This window comes from Brassica rapa, chromosome A10 (genome assembly GCF_000309985.2).
Source record: "Brassica rapa cultivar Chiifu-401-42 chromosome A10, CAAS_Brap_v3.01, whole genome shotgun sequence".
Taxonomy (NCBI): domain Eukaryota; kingdom Viridiplantae; phylum Streptophyta; class Magnoliopsida; order Brassicales; family Brassicaceae; genus Brassica; species Brassica rapa.
Genome location: NC_024804.2, coordinates 17,388,677 through 17,405,770, shown reverse-complemented (window position 1 = coordinate 17,405,770; position 17,094 = coordinate 17,388,677). Strand labels below are relative to the sequence as shown.

At 39.0% G+C, this 17,094-nt stretch overlaps 5 protein-coding genes across 8 annotated transcripts; 2 read left to right on the top strand and 3 right to left on the bottom strand.

The window, feature by feature from the left end:
* The first annotated feature begins 543 nt into the window (after positions 1-543).
* Positions 544-5,288, top strand: LOC103846644 (PH, RCC1 and FYVE domains-containing protein 1). 3 transcript variants are annotated; one of them, XM_009123606.2, is made up of 10 exons: positions 544-696; positions 874-988; positions 1,201-1,287; positions 1,435-1,524; positions 1,596-1,676; positions 1,793-1,987; positions 2,058-4,169; positions 4,287-4,433; positions 4,518-4,831; positions 4,918-5,288. In XM_009123606.2, the coding sequence occupies exons 2-10, from the start codon at positions 920-922 to the stop codon at positions 5,033-5,035; spliced, it is 3,213 nt and encodes a 1,070-aa protein (XP_009121854.2). In that variant the 5' UTR covers positions 544-696; positions 874-919; the 3' UTR covers positions 5,036-5,288. The 3 variants fall into 3 exon arrangements, with proteins under 3 accessions (XP_009121854.2, XP_018511203.2, XP_033137897.1); XM_018655687.2 differs by having other exon boundaries at positions 570-988; XM_033282006.1 differs by lacking the exons at positions 544-696; positions 874-988; positions 1,201-1,287 and having other exon boundaries at positions 1,778-1,987.
* A 3-nt stretch (positions 5,289-5,291) lies between these two features.
* LOC103846645 (protein PATRONUS 2) lies at positions 5,292-6,920 on the bottom strand. The gene is made up of 5 exons (XM_009123608.3): positions 6,700-6,920; positions 6,500-6,580; positions 5,827-6,093; positions 5,712-5,746; positions 5,292-5,615 (listed from the first exon to the last, which is right to left on the bottom strand). The coding sequence occupies exons 2-5, from the start codon at positions 6,567-6,569 to the stop codon at positions 5,418-5,420; spliced, it is 570 nt and encodes a 189-aa protein (XP_009121856.1). The 5' UTR covers positions 6,570-6,580; positions 6,700-6,920; the 3' UTR covers positions 5,292-5,417.
* A 231-nt stretch (positions 6,921-7,151) lies between these two features.
* Positions 7,152-12,796, bottom strand: LOC103846643 (exocyst complex component SEC10b). The gene is made up of 25 exons (XM_009123605.3): positions 12,573-12,796; positions 12,247-12,333; positions 11,920-12,171; positions 11,768-11,842; positions 11,596-11,697; positions 11,472-11,522; positions 11,282-11,387; positions 11,003-11,116; positions 10,811-10,902; positions 10,433-10,601; positions 10,271-10,347; positions 10,087-10,185; positions 9,909-9,999; positions 9,731-9,816; positions 9,466-9,639; positions 9,279-9,332; positions 9,081-9,209; positions 8,902-8,994; positions 8,637-8,783; positions 8,421-8,518; positions 8,142-8,226; positions 7,926-7,984; positions 7,704-7,802; positions 7,531-7,614; positions 7,152-7,435 (listed from the first exon to the last, which is right to left on the bottom strand). The coding sequence occupies exons 1-25, from the start codon at positions 12,669-12,671 to the stop codon at positions 7,357-7,359; spliced, it is 2,601 nt and encodes an 866-aa protein (XP_009121853.1). The 5' UTR covers positions 12,672-12,796; the 3' UTR covers positions 7,152-7,356.
* Positions 12,797-13,041: 245 nt separating this feature from the next.
* Positions 13,042-14,895, top strand: LOC103846641 (annexin D8). 2 transcript variants are annotated; one of them, XM_009123603.3, is made up of 6 exons: positions 13,042-13,310; positions 13,387-13,532; positions 13,611-13,829; positions 13,907-14,119; positions 14,312-14,401; positions 14,506-14,895. In XM_009123603.3, exons 1-6 carry the CDS (start codon positions 13,238-13,240, stop codon positions 14,710-14,712), a joined length of 948 nt encoding a protein of 315 aa, XP_009121851.1. In that variant the 5' UTR covers positions 13,042-13,237; the 3' UTR covers positions 14,713-14,895. The 2 variants fall into 2 exon arrangements, with proteins under 2 accessions (XP_009121851.1, XP_033137898.1); XM_033282007.1 differs by having other exon boundaries at positions 13,042-13,532.
* LOC103846642 (mitochondrial fission 1 protein B) lies at positions 14,776-16,235 on the bottom strand. Its single transcript, XM_009123604.3, has 5 exons — positions 15,821-16,235; positions 15,539-15,677; positions 15,319-15,440; positions 15,160-15,223; positions 14,776-15,075 (listed from the first exon to the last, which is right to left on the bottom strand). The coding sequence occupies exons 1-5, from the start codon at positions 15,926-15,928 to the stop codon at positions 14,993-14,995; spliced, it is 516 nt and encodes a 171-aa protein (XP_009121852.1). The 5' UTR covers positions 15,929-16,235; the 3' UTR covers positions 14,776-14,992.
* Positions 16,236-17,094: the final 859 nt, after the last annotated feature.

Here is a 17,094-nt window from a genome sequence, read left to right as displayed (position 1 = left end):
GACTGAATAAAGCATGTTGAAGTTCTTAGCTCTGGAGAGAGTTCACCTATATCACATTTTTATGTCAAAAATCTGGGAAATATATTATCTGTACTCGTTGCATCTCTGTGTGCTTGAAGAATTTTGGGCCACCGCAAACAAAAGAAGAAGAGATAAATAAAGAGAAGAATATTATTGGCTACTCATAAATTTTCCAGAGTGACATTCATGACTAGTAGTAGTACACTTTTGATATCTACATCATTATCACTTTTATTATTTTCATTTCGTTTTGCTAACACTACACCACCATCTTATTCTATATGTAAAAAAATTGTTAATACGAGCCAAACTCCAATTTCTTGCGTTCACAATTTTTTTTCTATACACAACAACATGACATTTCAATTTGTGTGTGTAGGTCGTTGATTAAGAGACACCAAATTTAACTAAAAACTTAAAAAGTGAATAATAACACAAATGTGATAAATACTACACTATGAGTTAGTCTTAAAATTATTATATAAGTGTGATTAATACACCAATGAAAATAAAAAAATAAAGCAAAAAAGGGAAGATTTAGAATCCGGCTTTTGTGGTGTCTTCCTTCTCCTCTTGCGTAGTAGATGAGAGATCATTCATCATCCCCAATATTGCCTGAGTCTCTAGATTCTCTCTCTGCCCTTGCCTCAATTTTACAGAGCGTCCAAGCTAAAAGTCAGTCCCTTGCTTCTTCTTCTTATTCGGATCGATCTACTCTCTAGCTGAAAACACAGTTGCTCTCCGTTAGTTGTGATGGAAGTTAGAGTCTTGATTTCGAGATCGAAGACGACCATAGATACTTGATTCCGCGAATGTAGATAACATAGTCTCTCCAAAGTTTTCACATTTCAGCTGCTTGATGGAGGAGGAACTTGGCTGAAGAGTATTCGTGTAGTGTATGTCGAGAAGCGGAAGCATGGCGTCGGATCTTAGCAGAGCTGGTCCTGTGGAAAGAGATATCGAGCAGGTTTTGATTAATCCCAAAGTCTTTATCTTTTTGATTAGCCTGCGATTTTCATTTTGCTAGTAGCACTTTAACAATTCGAAAAAGTTCATTCCTTGGATACTAATTTCACCATTCAGCTTGGAGTTTTCATTAGATGCAATGCTTGCTACTTACTTATATCCTGTAATAAGATTCTTTACCTGCTTTGATATTTTTGATTTTTTCTCACTCAGGCTATCATTGCCTTGAAAAAAGGAGCTTACTTGCTCAAGTATGGAAGAAGAGGGAAGCCTAAGTTCTGCCCTTTTCGCCTTTCTAATGTAACTCATCTTTTCTTCCACTCTCTTGTCAGCTTTGATATTTTATTGTCTAGTTTTTTGTTTTCTTTCTTTCTTTCACACAACTTAGTTTTATATTTAGCTCATTGTTTTGGTTATTAAGAGGTAGTAGTTGCTTGTAACTTTCAGGATGAGACTGTTTTGATATGGTTCTCTGGGAAGGAGGAGAAACATCTCAAGCTTAGCCATGTTTCTAGGATCATATCTGGACAACGCACTGTAAGCTCACCCATGTTACCTTAATCTGAGCTTTCTGATTCTTATATATAGCAATTGTTTCTCTCTTGTAGCCTATTTTTCAGAGATATCCTCGTCCCGAGAAGGAATATCAGTCTTTCTCTCTAATATATAGCGAGAGGTCTTTGGATGTGGTGAGATTTTCTTTAAATCATTTGCTTCCGCTATAAAATAATCAAACCATGTCATTCAAAATTTCACTGTGGTTATATAAGGTTAATTAAACTGGTGGTAGGATTTTATTTGGTAGATCTGCAAGGATAAAGACGAGGCTGAGGTGTGGTTTAGTGGTCTTAAAGCTTTGATTTCACGTTACCATCAAAGAAATAGGAGGACTGAATCAAGAAGTGATGGGACACCATCTGAAGCTAACAGCCCAAGGACATATACCCGGAGAAGCTCTCCTTTGCACTCTCCATTTAGTAGCAATGACAGTTTGCACAGGGTACTAACATTTTTTTCCTTGTACACTTTGGTGCATATTAAAACTAAAAGACGTTTTATTTATCTTTCAGGATGGTTCTAACAACCTTCGTATTCACAGTCCATTTGAGAGCCCGCCTCAGCTTGACAAGGCATTATCGGAAATGGCATTATATGCAGTTCCTCCAAAAGGATTTTATCCCTCAGATTCTGGTACTATTTCTGTTCATTCCGGAGGCTCAGATAGCATGCATGGGCATATGAGGGGTATGGGCATGGACGCTTTCAGAGTTAGTATGTCAAGTGCTGTTAGTGGCTCGAGCCATGGCTCTGGTCATGATGATGGAGATGCATTGGGAGATGTTTTTATCTGGGGTGAAGGAATAGGAGAAGGTGTTTTGGGCGGTGGAAACCGTAGAGTTGGAAGTTCGTTTGACATAAAGATGGATTCCTTATTGCCAAAAGCTTTAGAATCTACAGTAGTACTTGACGTCCAGAATATTGCTTGTGGTGGACAGCATGCTGTCCTTGTGACAAAACAAGGAGAAAGTTTTTCTTGGGGAGAGGAATCTGAAGGCAGGCTTGGCCATGGGGTTGATTCCAATATTCAACATCCAAAGCTCATCGATGCACTTAACACCACAAATATTGAGCTTGTAGCATGTGGTGAATTCCATAGCTGTGCAGTTACTCTATCGGGTGATTTGTATACCTGGGGTAAAGGAGATTTTGGTGTTCTTGGACATGGAAATGAAGTCAGTCACTGGGTCCCCAAAAGGGTTAATTTTCTGTTTGAAGGGATACATGTATCATCTATCGCTTGTGGACCTTACCACACAGCAGTCGTGACATCTGCTGGGCAGTTGTTTACTTTTGGTGATGGGACCTTTGGTGTTTTGGGCCACGGGGACAGGAAAAGTGTTTTCACACCTCGGGAGGTTGACTCTTTAAAAGGTCTCCGCACTGTCCGGGCAGCCTGTGGTGTATGGCACACAGCAGCTATTGTGGAAGTCATGGTTGGTAGCTCGAGCTCGAGTAATTGCTCTTCAGGAAAGCTCTTTACATGGGGTGATGGTGATAAGTGTCGTCTTGGTCATGGTAATAAAGAACCAAAACTTGTGCCTACATGTGTTGCTGCTCTTGTTGAACCCAACTTTTGTCAAGTTGCTTGTGGGCATAGTTTAACGGTTGCACTAACGACATCAGGCCAAGTCTATACTATGGGCAGTCCTGTCTATGGTCAGCTTGGAAACTCGCATGCTGATGGAAAAGTTCCAAATCGTGTCGAAGGTAAGCTTCACAAGAATTTTGTCGAAGAGATTGCATGCGGTGCTTATCATGTTGCAGTTTTAACTGCGAGGACAGAGGTTTACACATGGGGAAAGGGATCAAACGGTAGACTTGGTCACGGGGATGTAGATGATAGAAATTCCCCGACGTTGGTAGAGTCGCTCAAGGATAAACAGGTGAAAAGTATTGCCTGTGGCACTAACTTCACAGCAGCTGTCTGCATTCACAGGTGGGCATCAGGGATGGATCAGTCCATGTGTTCAGGTTGCCGTCAGCCCTTCAATTTCAAGAGAAAGAGGCACAATTGCTATAACTGTGGACTAGTGTTTTGCCACTCGTGCAGTAACAAAAAGTCGCTGAAGGCTTGTATGGCACCGAACCCGAACAAACCGTATCGAGTGTGTGACAAGTGTTTTAACAAGTTGAAAAAGACCATGGAAACTGATGGATCTTCTCATTCGTCTCTGAGTAGAAGAGGAAGCATTAACCAGGGATCAGATCCCACTGACAAAGATGACAAGTTGGATTCTAGATCCGATGGACAGTTAGCTAGATTCTCATTGATTGACTCCAAGAGACAAGTGGACAGTGGAAATAAGAAGAACAAGAAATACGAGTTCAGTAGTAGCCGTGTGTCGCCTATACCAAGTCGTGGCTCTCAACGAGGTGCGCTTAACATAGCCAAAACCTTCAATCCAGTATTTGGAGCGTCAAAGAAGTTCTTCTCAGCTTCTGTTCCTGGTTCTCGAATCGTGTCTCGGGCAACTTCTCCAATTTCAAGACGTCCGAGTCCGCCTCGTTCAACTACACCAACTCCCACTCTTTCAGGACTAACCACACCAAGAATTGTGCTGGATGATACTAAAAGGACCAGTGATAATATAAGCCAAGAGGTTGTTAAGCTAAGATCTCAGGTATGTTTCTTCTCCATCATCTTTTGTTTCTGTTAGTTGGTGAGATTATGCTATTACTTTAATTACTGCTTCAGTTTCTCTTTATGATTATTTCTTTGCTAACAAGTAAATGATCAGGTTGAAAGTCTTACAAGGAAGGCCCAATTCCAAGAAGTTGAGCTGGAAAGAACAGCCAAGCAGCTCAAAGAAGCGTTGGCAATCGCTAGCGAAGAAACGACAAGATGCACGGCAGCAAAAGAAGTGATCAAATCACTTACCGCTCAAGTAATTTCAAATCTCTAAGAATAATAGTATGGTTTGTGGGTGATTTCTTATGACTGATTATAAGCATCAAACGAAACAATGCAGCTGAAAGACATGGCTGAAAGATTACCCGTTGGAACAGCTCGAACTGCGAAGTCTCCTTCGTCTCTTAACTCATTCGGTTCCAGCCCTGGTCGGGTTGACCATTTTAATATCTTAAACCGACAAAATGGTCAAGAACCCGAGCCAAATACCCCAATGTTTTCTAATGGGACCACTACACCTGTATTTGGAAATGGCGAAGCAAGGAATGAAGCACAGACCGAGAAGGAATGGGTTGAACAAGATGAGCCTGGTGTCTACATCACTCTTACAGCCTTAGCCGGAGGTGTTAGAGACCTCAAACGTGTCCGTTTCAGGTACAAATCATATTTTACTTCCCCTAAAAGGAAACCATCGGTTGTAATTTTTTTTGGTTTGACTGTTCTGTTCTGTTTTATAACAGCCGAAAAAGGTTTAGTGAGAAACAAGCGGAACAATGGTGGGCAGATAACAGAGGAAGAGTCTATGAACAATACAATGTACGAATGGTTGACAAAACCAGCGAGGAAATGCCTCGTTGAAACTCTTTAACACCAACTACTTCTCATATTTTTCAACACCCGAGTCAGGTGAATGCAGAATCTCGGGATATAACACAGATTTACTATATATATAGAGAGAAAATTAGATGTTTTTAAAAGTGTTTTACGTGCTTGTTGCATTTTAGTTTGGGGGCATTGTGTGGTGTTTGTTGTGAGAAGGTTGTAAATGCTTTGTGGTGCCCATACTGTAAATTCTATAAGAATACATTCTTCTTACTTTTTAGAAACAATACTCTGTGTAATGGGTTTCAATAAAAATTTGTGGATTCATTACAACAACCGGGAAGTAAAGAGTAACTACAGATTACGATCCCAACAAGAATCATAGGTACAAGTAAAACTTGAACTCAGGTTGGTGTCTTCACTCTTCACCTTCTATGAGCTTGAATTCTACAGTTTCAAAATGCCATGGCAAAGGAGATGAAGGTAAAGATGAGTGGTAATGGATGGGGGAGTCTGGTGGTGAGGGCCACTGAGTTGAGCATCCCATCAAATCTGAAAACTCCTCCATTGGTATCTCTTTGAGTTCATCCCAAGTGTTGCTGCTTCTGTCATCCACCTGAAGCGCAAAGCAAGTGAAAAGAGTCATAAAAGTTACTCAAAACCAGAGATCAATCAGGAGAGCATTGTTAATCTGGTTTTTGCTGAATCTCACCTCTTCTTTAATATCGTGTTCCTTGATGTCGTTATCTAAAAAGCAGAACAAATTAGAATATACCAAGAGAAAAAGAAACGGGTTATTTCTACACAATGACAATTCATATTATTACCAAGTGCATGAAGGAGGATGTGTTCAGATAAGTAACTGTCCCACTGGTTTTGCTGCTGCTCAATGCATTTGCGGTGATCATGCAAGTAACCTTCCTTCGCTATATCAAAGTCCACTACTTCGGGACTCTTGCTCGTCTTTAAAGAAGCTTGAGGTTGCAACTTCGACTTGTTTGTAATATCATAAAGAGCCTTACGGCTTCCAAAACCCGCCCCATATTTCTTTGGAGCTGCGAGAGAGCTCTTACCTTTTCCCGGAGCAACAGCCTCTACAATGTTAAAAGCAAAATATAACCAAGAACAGGATTTAGAGGGGCATAATTGTTTACTCAAGATGGGAACCAAGTGTTATGGTTTCAGAACTAGAAAAAAAAACAAACATTAAAGATTTGCTTCCCTCCTCAAAGCATAAATCTAAGTTTTCGCAGGATCTGTTCATCTATACTATAAATATACAAAACAATCAAGATAAACGAAAGTTTCATCCATGGTTGAGCAGATATTCTCAAGCTTGTGACTTTCAAAAACTCCAGAATATATTCTAAGAAAGTAAGAAAAATCTCTTCTTATTTCATATTTTTTTTTCAGTCCTATCTATCAAAGATTCAGTGACAATGTGACAGATATACCACAAGAAAGAAGCTGACAAAAAAAGGGAAATGTAGGAAACGTTACTCTTTCCACGGGCCACCAATGCATTCTCGTCCTGAAAAATCAACTGCCCACGAACAGTTGTGCTGGCCATACTCTTTCTCACTACATACATACACACACATCCCAATTTGGGTAGTAGATTCACCATTAACAAGAGATCAATTAGACTCAATGTATACTGATATTAACATTTTAATCAAACCAAACGTTTAAGAGCTCACCAGATTTCGATGAACGAACCCCAAAGGAGCGATTGAGAAAGAGAGAAAGTGTTGCTCTAAAAGCAAGATATAGATTTGGAATCGCGGGGAAGATTATACACAAACGGGCGGCAAAAGATTGGTTAGAATCAGATCTAGGGTTCTTTGAGGATTTTTTCAAACCAAGATAAAGAGAGCGGATTATTCTTAACGTTCAAATGTTAATAGTTTCTAAAATCGGTCCGGTTTGGTTAGGCTTGTGCACTCGGATTAAAATGTCCGGTTTAGTTCGGAAAATTCGAGTGAGCTTCTTTACTTATCTCTACTTGAAATTTGATAGCTTGGAAACTAAATTGCAGATGGTAACGTTCCGAAGCCCTTCAGTTTTGTTAATGTTATCATGCAATCAGAGCTGTTGTGTCACTCATTATGAATATTTTGAAAAAGTATAAACAAATCATGTAGGGGACGAGAATCGAACTCCATCAAATAACTTAAGCTATGCAAACCATTACCAACTCTTCAACATAACAAAGCAGTGGACGAGTTTGATGCAATCATAATAAAAAGATTCAGAATGAAAGGAGGACGGACAGAGTCAAAGGAAAATGATGAATAAAGTATATATACATAAAGATATCTCTCTGGCAGTTTACTTTAAAAACATTGGTATGATCATCAGCTCAAGCTTGGCCACAACGAGCTCAGCCTTGTTGCAAGCTTTGCACTCTTATAGTCTTCCCGCAGTTGAATAAACCTGTGATTTCATGTATGATAGTCAACAAACTATTGCTCTCTTTATTCTCTCTCATTTACTATTTTTCAAGTTATCTCAATGTTTCTTTTTCTTACCTTTGCGCGTCTTTGCGAATGCTTGGACTACCCTCGAACAAAGTCGACAGACTTTCTGGAGCAACGATGAATACGTTCGCCATTCTACACTCACACACACAAGTAGCACCAGGTTGTTAACTAAAAAAAAAAAAGAATTAGTAGCAATGAACAGGGGTCAAGAATGTTATTACATGCCCAGAAGCTCAAATTTCTCTTCCACAGATGGAACACTGAATCTCTTAACAAAATCTCCATACTCGTTTATGTCACGCTTCAGCCGCAGTCCTCCACTATTCATACCACAAAACAGAACCAAAGTTTATTCACACAGACCATTGATTTTATACCAAGAGGCGCGACTACATAAAACACTGCACTCATATCAGAAGAGAGTAGAAAATCAGATTTTATACCTGGGATTGAATGTGAACTTCTGCCAGTGAGTTAGTAGTAGTTTGTCTAACCTATTTCCCTGAAAATAACAAATAAAATTCACTTAAAATCCTCACCCTTCTTTATAATAAAGAAATCAGTCATATGAGATCAGAAAACAATTTATCCTCTCTTTTTTGACATCAAACGGCAATTTACCCTTTTTAACTATTAATTTTTGATGATAAAAATCATACCAGTTCAGTGAGGAAGGCTTGCTTATTAAGACCTTCCAAGGCAGTGAAGGCTGACTCAAGTACCCGGGAGAGATAAGCCACGACTCTGAACAAGAGAGTGGAGTTAGAGATTAAAGTAACATGTTCATTAGAAAAGATATTAAAGAAGAGCAAGTGTTGAGAGATGTCATAGTAGATGGTTCCAGCAAAGAAATTACACTAGGAATAAGATACTTTCACACAGAAAAAACGAAGTATTCTACGACCATTAGAGGAAGGTAGAGTTTGTGATCGACCAACCTTATGCAGGCATTTGTTGGGCGGTGATCGGGAGCAATTCCATCATCAGGTGATCTATAATCGGTAGCCATCTGCTCAGCTGAAAGCAGTCTTTCAACCTGGAAAAAGGCCATGTCAGCAGTTTTTAATAGAAAGGCAAGTTTAAGCATGACTCTTAGACCTGTTCCCCATTGATCCTCAAGGATATGTTTATATCTTCCACAAAAAGCAACTAACCTCAGCCATCACAGTTTCAATGCACTGTTGGAGTCCTTTATAAGCAGCAGTCTCTGCTTTTGACAGAGCAGTCGACATTTCTTCACATGAAGCAGCATGTGCGCCATCCACTGGTAGGAGAAGCCGAGAAATAGAATTTGCAAAATACTGGAGAAAATTTGTAAGATTAATAGGGGCCAAAGTTTAGAATTTCAATTGTTGAATAATTGGATGGTTGAAGCAGAAGCCTTCTAATTGAAACAAACTAATAGCCATAAAAACATGCCTGCTGAACTATAGCAACACTGCTACCGCAACGTTGCACAGCAACCATAAAGGCTTTGAAGCTACTTTCACCAGCAGCAGCAGCAGCTTCTGCCTGAAAAATAATCAAAGGTGTTATAAATAGACTCTACCTAACAATTGGAGTAATGAACACTTGAAATAGTAAAGTGAAGTAATTACAGCAGAGGCAGCTGCAGCAGCCACTCTTCTGCTAACACTTGTGCCCAAAACAAATCTCTCCCTCAATGATGCTGCTTCAGACAGGCCATCCCTTGCTCGTTCAAGTCCCTCAGTTATGTATAAGCTTACCTGCAAGAACTCATCATTGCATTAGCACAATGAATATGAACGATTCTAGAATCTTATTAAGTAGCATACCTGGTCTAGCAGGCAAGTGAATATGGCCTTAACATTGGCTGCGAGTGTGGCTGGCTGCACAAAGAAATAAATATATTGATCAAATATACAAATCTCAGATGGCACATAAGTCACTGTCAGATATTATACCAAAAGCTTATTTCTTTGTCAATATCCTAATTATTCTAATAAATGAAAGTTCGGTAACCTGAGATGAAAACATTGTGCATCTGGTTATTGCTTCTTCACTCCACCTAACAAACTCCGTCACAACGGTGACTGATATCTGCTGCTGAGAAGATGATATTGAAGCACCCTTAGAGCGTCCTATTGTCCCAGATGATTCCGAGACTTGTTGACTCTCAGCACGTAACTCTTCCATCTGTAGATAAACGCACATATCTAAGCACTTCAGACTAATGAACAAAATAAAAACTAACTTTAATGAGGAAATGAAAAAGGTCTTAGTAAACCTTTGCTTGGTATAGTTGTTTTAAGGAGGCCTGCTCGTGCTCAGGGTATTCATCCTTGTGCGAGGAAAACAAGGACTCTGTCAAATCTGCACGGTGAAAACAAAAACAGTTAGCACCGACCAAAAGTTATGCATGAAACTTCTATCACTCAAGAATAACAAGAGACACAAGAAATGACCTTCAACATCCAGGTCACCGCATCCAACAGCTCGGAGGTCTTTAGCAAGTTCTTGCGTTCTCTCATATGCAACCGCTAACATTCTAAGGTACTAAAGACAAAAATCAAGAGTTAACTTTCGTATCCCATCTATACTAGGCAGATGGACAAGAACAAAGAAAAGGAGGTATCTACACACTAGTAATAGTCCGCCTTCTTGCACAGGTGGTGGACTCATAAGAGAGGGCTTCACCAAAATTTTGTCCAGAATGCCTGTAACACGCTGCTCGAGAACTCTCTGCATAAAATAATAACAAGAGTTGGTATAGCTTATCAACATGCCAGGGTCACGCTACAGTGTCCAAACTATTGGTGCCCGTTACCTGAACTAAGATCGCCATAACTTCATTTGGAGCGGGGAAAACAGCTGTAATGGTTGCTGCTTCTTTGCGTACAGTGTCTACAGATGATAAGTGACAAAAAAATGAATCAGCATAGAAGCATGTTTCAAATATTGCATCCAGATCAATGACAGTCCTTCATACCTGTAATTTCTTTGTATAAAGAAGAAAGTCCACGGGCAACATTGCTAGGACTAGGCTGAGAACCGTGGTCACCAAGCACCAACCTAATGTCTGAATTCATGACTTCCACATCAATAAACATTGGACGTGTTGCCACATAATGTTGCATAGCACTCGTGCCCCTGTTGAACTGAAAATCAAGAAAAAAAAAACTGAACATCAAGATGCATATACAAGAGTAGAACTCGATATCCATTCCTTGTTTGACATCCTTATCTAGAATTAACCAGTATGTAACCAATATCTACGTAAGAAAGGCCTTCGTTTTGGAATCTAGAATAAAAGAACAGGTTTTCCAACTGAATTGTAAAGGTGCATGCTTCAGAATAAAGTATTCACCTGTGACAAAATCTTAGCACATTCTGACATGGAGGATAGATCTCTCCGCTGTGATGCAGCATCAAAACGAGATAAAAGCCTGTTCTCCAATTCTAAAAAAAATTGTATTCAAATGTCACAAAGGTTGAATTTGAAAATACACTACTATTCTTCAGTGAATATACAGAAAGCAAAGCATAATAAATAGTTTACCATTACAGTAATCCTGAAGATTAGCAACTGCAACTTCAAGTCCTCGGCCAGGGGTTGCATTTCCTGCAGCTGTAGTCGCACCTTGTCTTCCAATGTCTTCTTCAGCAAAGGATCCTGATATTGACAAGGAGAGCGTCGAAATCAGTTACAGCCTAATTTAACTGGAAGCAAGAGTGTTAAGGTTTAGCTATCACATCACAGATAAAGAAAACTTTCCGCTAATAATAGATAAAAGATAAAATCTAGACACATTGTAAGTATATAGCTATCATATCATACGTAATTTCTGAGCGATGGAAGCAGCCTCAGCTACGCGACTATCATCAGAAAACAAAGCGGAAAGCTCCATAAGATCCCCTGGGCTGCCGTTGAACTCCATCAGGTACTGTATTTATTCAAAAAGGAGAGTTATTTTACGCATTCATCTAAATATCATCCGACAATCATTCCAACATAGATGTGGTCTTACCTTTATCAGCTCTATGGTCTGGCTAGCAGTTTCCCGCTGAGCATCTGCACTCTGACAATGGAAGTACGGGTCAATACTGGATAGATCAACAAATAGTTGGGCGTATACAGGACAAAATTTAAACCTGCAAATGATCTCCTATTTTGGCAGCGGTCTGTCCAACACTAGAGATCCGACCGTCCAGCCTTGCAAAGCTCTCAAACAGACCATCCACACCTTTCTCTATCTAAAAGGAGACCCCAATATGTCAAACTGAAGAAAATCTAATGAAAGAAGAAGTGTTTGTTCTGCCGAACCTCAGTTAGTGTCTTCCGGTGTTTGGCATCTTGGGTTGAAACTTCTTTCTTTAGTGTGTTGAGTCTTCCATCAACCTTCAAAAACATATAACGATTAGACATCTTACCAGAAGAAAGACACAAAGGACTGTATCCGACGCAGACACACTCACCTGCTTTCTTAGATCAATCAACTCCTTGCAAGCATCTTTAAACAGAGACAAGAGACCATCTACTTCAGGGAAGAAAGGAGCAGAAGACATCTGAGACAACCTGGATGCATCAGCGTGCCCACGTAAATGCCCATTTGCGAAACCATCAATGTTGCCGCCGTGGCCATCACCGGAATCAGCTTCTTCTTCCAAGAAAGACGGCAAGAGATCGTTCACCAGGTTCCCAAATAACGCATCGAATGAGAAATCACCCTGCCAGTGACCAAAAACAAATCAGAAACTCCTAATGATTCAAAACATAAGCAAGCCACAAGGTGAAACCTTTACCTTGAAGTCTTCAATGTCAAGTATCAGAGGATTAGAGTTAACAGAGGATGATCTGGAACCTCTTGCTCCTCTCATTCCTTCTGTCATCTGATGAAAATTTAACAAGCAAAAAAAAACAAAATTCCTAAAATGAAAACTTTAAGTCTGATAGATCATATGAACCAATTCAATTAGCGAAATGCGTCTGATTCTGGATTTTTTTTCTCAATTATAATCAAAACGACTGTACAATAAATACATCCGCTGATTTTTCTCAGCTAAATGTTGCAAATTCAGACTCTAAGGTAACAATACGGAGTAGAAAAAGTAGATACAGAGCATATTACCGGCGGTGAGCAGCGAGATCTAGACGGCGGAGACCGGTTACTGTGTGCTATGGCGAAGTAAAGTTGGAGATTTGTTGGTTTCGCATCTCCGACCTCCATTATGAGCTGTTAATTTATTATTTTGTACCAATTTTTTTGTTAAACCGGCCGGTTTAAGTTTCTGTTTCAGGTTTAGATTGTTTTTGTTTTTTTGGTCTAACAGATTAGATTGTTTGTTATGAGGATTTCGGTCGCGCCAGATTTTGCACAAGATGGTTTGCCTTGCGAATACACATGAGTGATGAGTGTGCACTTGTATATAGATTCTTCTCTAATATTTTGGAGAATATGGTTTTAGAGTAGACACAAGAGTTACCATAGGTTTGTATGATTCACAGGCTTTTATTACACACTTAGAAGGAAAGTATTGAAATGTAGTAAATCTAACTGGGATGTAAATGTAGTAACCTTCGCCTTCGAAAAATAACGGCAAAGTCATACATAAACGGTCTGCATTTAAAGAAGAAAAGAGTTTCAAATTTACATATTAATGAGGATTTTGAAGTTTTTTTTATGAGCTAATAGCATTGTCACCTCAGTAACAACTCTTATATAAAGAAGCTCAAAGTGCAATGGAAGCAATATCGAAAAAGTGATAAATATATATCTTACGCAGAAGAAAAAGAATGGCCACCATTGTTTCTCCTCCACATTTCTCCCCTGTTGAAGATGCTGAAAATATCAAGAAGGCTTGCCAAGGTTCTACTCTTTCTTCTTTTTAGACTAGTAGTGCTTCAAGTTTCGGTTATTACCCCCCTTCTTTCTTGGGTTTCAGGATTTGGAACCGATGAAAAGGCCATCATCTCGATCCTAGGACACCGGAACTTGTTCCAGAGGAAACTCATCAGACAAGCTTACCAGGAGATATACCATGAGGATCTCATTCACCAGCTCAAATCTGAGCTCTCTGGCGACTTTGAGGTCTAAGATTTTATCCACATGTGTTTCGATTAATTCACAAAAACGTGATTCTCATGGAGAAATAATTGGTACCTGCAGAGAGCTATCTGTTTGTGGGTTTTGGATCCTCCAGAGAGAGATGCTCTCTTGGCCAACTTGGCTCTTCAAAAGCCTGTTCCTGACTGCAAGGTCCTCGTCGAGATTGCTTGCATGAGATCCCCTGACGATCTATTAGCTACCAGGCGTGCTTACCGTTGCCTCTACAAGCGTTCTCTCGAGGAAGACTTGGCCTCCCGTACTACCGGCGACATCAGGAAGGTGAGTAATTTTTTAATTTCAAAATGTTCTCTTCTTGCTTTAACTGGATCTTGAACGTTTGAGACGTTGTGATACAGCTCTTGGTTGCAACGGCGTCTGCTTATAAGTATGATGGGGAAGAAATTGATGAGACTCTGGCGCATTCAGAGGCTGCGATTCTTCATGATGAAATCCTCGGTAAGGCTGTTGATCACGAAGAAACGATCAGGGTGATAAGTACAAGGAGCAGCATGCAGCTCTGCGCAATCTTCAACCGCTACAAGGATCTCTATGGAAGATCGATCACTAAGGTAAACCAAAAAAACATGGACATCAAGTTATGTTATAACTGATAATTAAACTGTGACAAAACAATCAACGGGAAACGTTAAGACAACAAAGAAACGACTTTTAAGTTTTAAAATCAATTTGAGGAAACAGAGCAACTGATACCAGTTTTTCTTCATGACAACATCCGTAATGAAACGTTTGATGATTCCCAGGATATCCTCAGCCACCCTACAAATGAGTACCTGAGTGCACTGCGTGCAGCAATCAGGTGCATCAAAAACCCTAACCGGTACTACGCAAAGGTAAAGATACAACAATTGTATAGCAAATATTACACATGGTCTATAATATTTTCCTAATACGACTAACTGCTATTCATATATACTGTATTTTTTAAATCTCTTAGGTTTTGCGCAATGCAATCAACACAGCAGGGACTGATGAAGATGCTCTGACCCGTGTGATTGTCACACGAGCAGAGAAGGACCTGAAGAATATCACTGAGCTGTATCACAAGAGGAACAATGAGAGTCTCGATCAAGCCATAGCAAAAGAGACATCAAGGGACTACAAGGCTTTTCTTCTAGCCTTGCTAGGACACGGAGGAATCTAGAGTTCACCCTCAAAATCAAAACCTGACAAGAGTAGCATTTCTTTCTAATTTCTGCTTAAGTACTAATAAAAGTATCTGTTTGATGATGCTTCGTCAACTCAGTAATACTGTTTAGCTATTCACAATAAGATTGGAATTACAACTTATTTGTTTTCCATAAATAAAAACATTCTTCCAAGCCAAGCCCTTTAATAAAAACATTCTTCCAAGCTCACAAAAGAAACTAAACAAACTCACTGAAGATCAGGGAAACATGCACATGTACGGGTTTCTTTCCTTCTCAGCCTCTGCGTACCAATGCTGCAGCAATACCAGCAACAATCCCAACAGCAGTAACAGCGATTCCAACGCCAATAACACCATCTGCTTACACAAATTGAAATTAAATCAAGAGAAAATAAATAAATGAAGAAGAGAAACGGCTTTAAGTACCATCATACGGTTTACCTTTCACAATACGGTCCTCTATAGCCGTTTTTAGCGTCTGAGCCTGTCTCCACTCTGGTTCCACCTAAAACCAGAGAAAGAAAAAAAGAGCCTATTGATGAAAACATCAGCAACAATAAGATATTATGGACTAATCCATGGATAAGAGATGATCAAAACCTCCAAACACCGTTCTATATAATCCCTGCTTCTTGAAAAGTCACCGCTTCGATAGTATCCAATAGCAAGGAGATATAGCTTCTCCCTTAGTGTCACTGGACTTGTATCACTAACCACCGAACCTGCAAAGCAAAGCAGAAACACATTGCTGACGTGGATCATATCATCCACCTTCACAAGAACCATAGGCTCAGTTTACATATAAGCTTATTATATATACCTTCAAGCATAGCTATCCCACGCTGTATATCCGCAGGCATCTTCGAATGAACAAGAGCCCATGATAATCGCATGATGGATTCCTTCTTAAACCCTTCGTCTTGGCCTTTCTGAGCTTCCGCAAGCTCTTTCTCACATCCCTGATAATGAATATAAAAAAACGCCATCCGAAGAAGATGAAAGAGGTAATCGACAAAGCAACTGGAGAATCGTGTGATCTAGATGTTCCTATGCGGACGATTTGAGTAACAACGGAGGCGATTAGATTAATGGTAAAAGTTACCGAGATGATGTCGGTGTCGCACAAGGGGAACTCATCGGAGGAGCCGGAAGCAACGCCGGAGAAGAAGGTAGAGACGGAATCGAAAACCTTTCCTATCGTCGCCTCCATTTCGTGTAAGAGTTTTTGAGTTTTTTCTTTTCTCTTGTGACGTAATTAGAAGACTTGACCTTTTTTTTTTTGAAACACTTTTTTTTGAAACACAATTAGAAGTAGGTTTGGACGTTTTTAACTCAATCTGAAGTACCGATCTTAACTTAAATCCGAAAAATTGACACCAATTCCGAACTGTTTTACAAAAATATCCGAATGGAACTTATGAGCTTACTACTTTGGACTTTGGTTATAACCCGAACCGAACCGAAACCCAAATTAGGATCCGAAGATATCCGAAATTAGTTAAATATGTTAATGTTTTTATATATATTAAGGTGATTTAAATATTTTAGAGTATTCAAATTTTTTTTTGTAGTTTGTTTAATTTTTTATTTTGAATACTTTTTACTTAATTTAGATACTTTAACTAATTTTTAATTAGATTTGCAAATAATTTATATATGTTGGAATATTTTTGGTCAATTTTCGAGGTTTTTAAAAATATTTTTTTGTACGATTTTAAACATTGGTTAAATCCGGTTCGAACCGAATCCGGTAGGAACCGAACCGAATCCGATCCGATAATTAGTAAAAACCGAATGATACGTATGAGCATAATACCGAAAATCCGAATCACCCGAACGCCCAGGCCGATTAGAAGACTTGACCAGAAATGAAAGTACGTCGATTATCTATCTGTTTGGATTTGTTAAACCGGCTTAAAATCTTAAATTGGCTCTTTAGTTTTTAGTGTTTACACCACCTATATTGAGATGCATGCCCGACCCAAAATATATATAGGCCCTCTGGAGAATCAAAATATTTAGGACTTTTTTTTGCTATACAAATAAAAAATTTAGGGCTTTAAGTAATGATATAATTAAGATAGATCTATATATAGCAACAGCATATACTAACTGAATATCTAATATACAATGTTTGATGACAAAAAAAATCTAATATACAGTGTTTAGTTTAACAATTTGATAGTTTGTTTTTAATAATATCTGCCATTTTTTCAATTTCATATAATTTTTCTTGTTTATTGATTGATTGATTTATATAAATTACGAGAGTAGTAAAAATATTAATAATAATCATAAAATACTTTTTTTTTTACAAAATTAAACTATATATACTAACCTCAATATTTCATTATGATTGTGATTTTTAGAAAAACT

Bases quoted from the DNA above. Each gene is read 5' to 3' on its own strand.
- LOC103846644 (XM_009123606.2), top strand. From the start codon at position 920: ATGTCGAGAAGCGGAAGCATGGCGTCGGATCTTAGCAGAGCTGGTCCT. The intron at 1,288-1,434 runs GTAACTCATCTT...TGTAACTTTCAG, and splicing joins GCCCTTTTCGCCTTTCTAAT to GATGAGACTGTTTTGATATG. The intron at 4,832-4,917 runs GTACAAATCATA...GTTTTATAACAG, and splicing joins CTCAAACGTGTCCGTTTCAG to CCGAAAAAGGTTTAGTGAGA.
- LOC103846645 (XM_009123608.3), bottom strand. From the start codon at position 6,569: ATGGCCAGCACAACTGTTCGTGGGCAGTTGATTTTTCAGGACGAGAAT. The intron at 6,094-6,499 runs GTAACGTTTCCT...TTAACATTGTAG, and splicing joins ATTGGTGGCCCGTGGAAAGA to AGGCTGTTGCTCCGGGAAAA. The intron at 5,747-5,826 runs GTAATAATATGA...TCTGCTTTTTAG, and splicing joins CATCCTCCTTCATGCACTTG to ATAACGACATCAAGGAACAC.
- LOC103846643 (XM_009123605.3), bottom strand. From the start codon at position 12,671: ATGGAGGTCGGAGATGCGAAACCAACAAATCTCCAACTTTACTTCGCC. The intron at 7,803-7,925 runs GTATAAAATCTG...TGGTATGAATAG, and splicing joins AAGTTCACATTCAATCCCAG to TGGAGGACTGCGGCTGAAGC. The intron at 7,615-7,703 runs GTAATAACATTC...GTGTGAGTGTAG, and splicing joins AAATTTGAGCTTCTGGGCAT to AATGGCGAACGTATTCATCG.
- LOC103846641 (XM_033282007.1), top strand. From the start codon at position 13,281: ATGCTGAAAATATCAAGAAGGCTTGCCAAGGTTCTACTCTTTCTTCTT. The intron at 13,533-13,610 runs GTCTAAGATTTT...TGGTACCTGCAG, and splicing joins AGCTCTCTGGCGACTTTGAG to AGAGCTATCTGTTTGTGGGT. The intron at 14,402-14,505 runs GTAAAGATACAA...TAAATCTCTTAG, and splicing joins CTAACCGGTACTACGCAAAG to GTTTTGCGCAATGCAATCAA.
- LOC103846642 (XM_009123604.3), bottom strand. From the start codon at position 15,928: ATGGAGGCGACGATAGGAAAGGTTTTCGATTCCGTCTCTACCTTCTTC. The intron at 15,678-15,820 runs GTAACTTTTACC...ATTCATTATCAG, and splicing joins GCGACACCGACATCATCTCG to GGATGTGAGAAAGAGCTTGC. The intron at 15,076-15,159 runs GTAAACCGTATG...TTGTGTAAGCAG, and splicing joins AGAGGACCGTATTGTGAAAG to ATGGTGTTATTGGCGTTGGA.